Here is a 4,761-nt window from a genome sequence, read left to right on the forward strand (position 1 = left end):
CAATTGTCTCAAGGTTTAAAAATCCTTATTTAACCTGTCTCCTCCCCTTCATCTACACTGATTGAAGTGGATTTAACAGGTGACATTTCACCTGGTCAGTCTGTCATGGAAAGAGCAGGTGTTTCTAATGTTTTGTACAGTTACACTCGTTGATGTCACAAAGTAACAGTCTACTTCATTCTCAGGTTATATAAGTGAAGGTTCAAGCGATGAACGAAAGCTGAAACTAACCATACATACTGACAAAAGAAACGGGGGAAACCACAGTTCAAAGTTTGATCCAAAGTGGACATTTTAGTGATTTAAGAACAAAAACGCTACAAAGTTTTACTTTTCATACTGTAGATATCACACCAGTAGGTCCTGTTGCATCACATTTTTCAACCGCTTCTTTAGTTGAACAGCAAGTCACACCCCATTACCACACATACACACACCCCTCATCTGGTTAGATCATCTTGTTAGGCACGAGGGAGGGAGAACTGTGTTTACAGCCCTTTTAGAATTCAATTCATGCCCATGGCAGCATCCAAATCATCTTAAAATGCTCCCTTCAAGAAATCAACAATCCACAATGACTAAAAACAGGTGAAAGTAATGTGTCAGAAACAATGCTATTTCCGGCACCACCATACCGCCTTCACTCTCTATATCTGTTCAGTCATTGCAAAGCTTAGATACACAAGTGAGTAAGGGAGCATTTCTAGAGTATTGGGATGTGACATTCAATTATTCCCTTTTCGTTCTGAGCACAGTGCAGAGATACAGTTAAATCCCATAGGCTGGGCCCTGGTGGCGCTCCAGGTAGAAGTGACCCTTACACAGATCTAGGGTCAGACTACTACTTCACCCCCAAACCTCTATTCCCAACAAGGGAACTGGGGCAATATCTGACTCTGGATCAATGGCTAGTGGGTATCTTCTACCTACTCCCTGGAAGCACCCTGAGATCTGCTAGGCAGCTGTGGTCACTGCAGTAGAGGGTGGGCGGGGCCAAAGTGGCCCAGGTTCTCACACGCTTTAAGCCAGCGCTGGACGTTGGCCGGACAGGAGGCGGCGGGGCCTGTCTGGAGGACGCAGCAGTAACAGGCGATGTCAGCCAGCGAGAGCTCGGGACCGGCCAGCCAGGGGTCGCGACCCAAAGCACCGTTGAGGGCACGGAGGACTGCCGACCGCTCCTTAGCGCTGCCCTCTGCCAGCTGGAAGAAGGCTGTGTCCACCCAACTATCCACCAGTGTAGCCAGGGCGGGGTCGCTGGGGTAAGGGGCAACGAGGCGGAACAAGAAGCGCGCCACGTTGGCCTCGCCCTCGATGGGGCACATGTTCTGAATGCTGAACTTCATCTGCAGTTTGGAGACTAGAGATACAGAGAGACAGAGAGAGAGAGAGAGAGAGCGAGCGAGCGAGCGAGAGAGAGAGAGGGGGAGACAGAGAGAGGGGGAGACAGAGAGAGGGGGAGACAGAGAGAGCGAGAGGGGAGAAAGAGAGAGAGAGGGGAGACAGAGAGAGGGTAAGGGACGAGAGGAGAAAGGTATATTTACTCCAGAGATAATCTAAATAATCTAAAAATGTTGAAAGCACCTAACAATGAAAGGACACATTGTCTATACATATGAATAGTAAATGGTGAGCGATACTAGTACGTCTGACATCACATCTCCCTAATCTAGCTCAGTCACGTCAGTTCAAAGCTAGGTGACATTCCTATCCATACCCTGTCTCTCACTCCACTACTCTTTCTACCCCCTCTCCTAACATTCCCCTGTTTTTCTACCCAGTCTCTCCACCCCCTTCACTTAACCCAATCTGCCCACCCCATATTTCTCCACCTACTGTCCCCACTCTAAACCTTCTACTCTTTTACTACCCATATCCTCACCATCTTTCCATATAAGGGTGAAGCCTAGCTGGAAACGCTGGCGGACGTAGCTGTCTGCGTGGCGCGGCCCCAGGCAGGAGAGGAGCTGCGCGGGCACACCGGACACTGACGAGTGGACATGCACGCTGGAGAGCACCCGGTAGCGCTTACACAGCATTGCGTGGAGCACCAGCAGGGTAAGGGGCGGTCGTGCCGGATTGGCGTTGATCACAATGTCCCGGAGGGCACCCAGGTCCTAATGGGTACAGAACAAATTATGATGATACCCTCATAAGGCATTTAATCCAAACTTGAGTTGTGCCACAGCCGAAATAGACAAATTAAGCGGAGTATTGACGAAACTCAACTTAATGAATTGCTATAAGATCCCTAACAGACACGAGCTCTATTCCTATAAGATCCCTAACAGACAAGAGCTCTATTCCCAAGAGCTCTATTCCTATAAGAGCTCTATTCCTATAAGATCCCTAACAGACACGAGCTCTACTCCTATAAGATCTCTAAAAGACAAGAGCTCTACTCCTATAAGATCTCTAACAGACAAAAGTTCTACTCCTATAAGACCTCTAACAGACAAAAGCTCTACTCCTATAAGATCCCTAACAGACAAGAGTTCTACTCCTATAAGATCCCTAACAGACACGAGCTCTATTCCTATAAGATCTCTAACAGACAAGAGTTATATTCCTATCAGAGCTCTAATTGAAAAGAGCTCTATTCCTCACCTTGCCCAGTAGGGAGTCCAGGTCTGCAGTGCCTCTAAAGGCTGTGGCTGTGGGGCTCTGGGAGAGAGAGGTCACAGTCTGGTCCAGATCAGCGTCGGGTGTGGTCACAGTCTTGGCCAGGCCATCCACGGCTGCCTTCAGTTCATAGAGCCTGCGCATGATCTTATCCTGACGTACCTCCAGGTCTCTGAACGCAGGGTCCACCTCTGTCCCTCCATTCTACGGGGGGGGGGGGGGGGGGGGGGGGAGCTATGGTTAACACATATATAGTACATTACAACAAACGCACACATCAGTGGTCACACTTGATTTTATGCTGACACAGCTCCAAAGCCTGTACTGCAGGGTCCACCTGTCTGTTATTCAAGACAAAAAGAGAACGTAATCACACCCTGCCACAAACACACACACCCATGCTGCCCTCAGGGCCCTGTGAAAGAAATGTGTTAACGCAATACACACACATTACATGATCATTCATGTTAGGCCCAATGTTCCCTCCAAGCTGCAGGCAGGCACACAGCTCCCCCGGGACGGCCGCTAGATTGAACTTCTCAACTTTCTTGAGTTTTCCCTTTTAGTTAACACTATCAACGTTTCCCATTACTGTGATCGAATCAACACAATATTAGCAACTTTCAGTGCAACATTGTTTAGGCCTTTGTCACACTGAGGGACTACATAGTCAAGCAGATAATTGTTTGAGGGGGAATGAATACTGAGAAAGGTGAAGGGATTGATTGCCAAGAATGCTGCGTTTCCTGAGGAAATATTTAGGTGAGCTGTCAACAAAACACCAAATGTGAAAACAGAAATGTGTCATTGAGGCATTCTTATAAACTAGCTAGATAATTTGGTCTGATGATTGTAAACAGGGAATCATTGTTGATAAGGCTGAATTCAGAGCCATTTCTATAGCCAGCTAGCAACATTATAATATAAGGCTCGGCTATGGCTGAATCCATTAGCCTACATGGCATACCTTCATATAGAAAAAGGCTACTAGAAATGACTACTCGGCTATATAACCTAGTTGTTCATCATACTGTATAATGACATGTTTTTGCTGCTGTCTCGCTAACGTTAGCTAGCTAGCTACAGTAGTAAATTACTGGCAGTCAGTTACAGCCACCCATATAATCCAGACTCAGTCTAGGACTCAAAATGTCTGACCTGGGCCAATCATATGCTGGCTGCTAAAATCTATTTAACTCTGTAGAGGAAAATATCATTTCGGAGTAGTGTACTAGTAACGTCCTGTCACAAATTCTGGGGGGCACAACCAAAACATTTAGCTACAGTAGTTAACTCAACTAACGTTAGTCAGCCACACATCATTGCATCAGCCGAATAGGAGATCGGTAGGGTTGAAGCTAGGCTAACGTTAGATCATTTGCCAGATAATTAGCTAACTGTTATTGTTGTGGGGCTATGCAACGTTAATTCATTTTTGACGACAAAATGTCACATTTATTAGCTGGCTAGTTAATTCATGACATTAGTGAGATTAGCTAGTCCATTTATGGTCGGAATTCAAATAACGTTAGTTACCTGAAGCGCATGTTCGGAGCAGCCACTTGCACTTCTCTGCGCGTGGATACTCGGCAACTTGTACATGCAGGTTGGCAAATCAATCTTTATGTCATCCCCAAAGACGGGCTTTACCTGGTACATGGCCATATTGTTGGGTGGTTAGTGCCCTCCAAAAGAACCAATATTCCAGCAATAGCTGACTTCTGGGGACCTTACTTGTCAGACCACTGCAGCTACGTACAGCCTGCGACCGAAAGGAATGATGCACCACTCGGTGTCTTACGTCACATCCGGTGAAAGTGATTTGCTCAGAGAGGAGTTAAGTTAGCTGCTACCGATGTCTTTGATTTGATCAGGTCTGTCCAGACCAGGTACGATTTTGTGTGTATAAAGAACATTTCTCTCTATGCAGACTAGTCCTGGTTTAATATACTGTAGCTTCTGCAGTTATTGCTTAATATCAGCAGCAGTGGCGACGCGTCATTCAGGGCAGGTGGGAAGACAACCAGTTTAGCTAAAATATATATACTGCTAAAAAAAATAAAGGGAACACTTAAACAACACATCCTAGATCTGAATGAAATAAATAATCTTATTAAATACTTTTTTCTTTACATAGTTGAA

The 4,761-nt window shown here is 46.0% G+C and overlaps 1 protein-coding gene across 2 annotated transcripts; it reads right to left on the minus strand.

Moving 5' to 3' along the window:
• Positions 1–267: 267 nt before the first annotated feature.
• LOC115205636 (aminoacyl tRNA synthase complex-interacting multifunctional protein 2-like) lies at positions 268–4,428 on the minus strand. Of its 2 annotated transcripts, none has more exons than XM_029771823.1 (4): positions 4,156–4,428; positions 2,605–2,823; positions 1,880–2,114; positions 268–1,357 (listed from the first exon to the last, which is right to left on the minus strand). In XM_029771823.1, the coding sequence occupies exons 1-4, from the start codon at positions 4,282–4,284 to the stop codon at positions 969–971; spliced, it is 972 nt and encodes a 323-aa protein (XP_029627683.1). In that variant the 5' UTR covers positions 4,285–4,428; the 3' UTR covers positions 268–968. The 2 variants fall into 2 exon arrangements, with proteins under 2 accessions (XP_029627683.1, XP_029627693.1); XM_029771833.1 differs by having other exon boundaries at positions 4,270–4,423.
• Between the last annotated feature and the right edge of the window lie 333 nt (positions 4,429–4,761).

The sequence above is a fragment of the Salmo trutta genome, chromosome 1, assembly GCF_901001165.1.
Source record: "Salmo trutta chromosome 1, fSalTru1.1, whole genome shotgun sequence".
Classification (NCBI taxonomy): Eukaryota; Metazoa; Chordata; class Actinopteri; order Salmoniformes; family Salmonidae; genus Salmo; species Salmo trutta.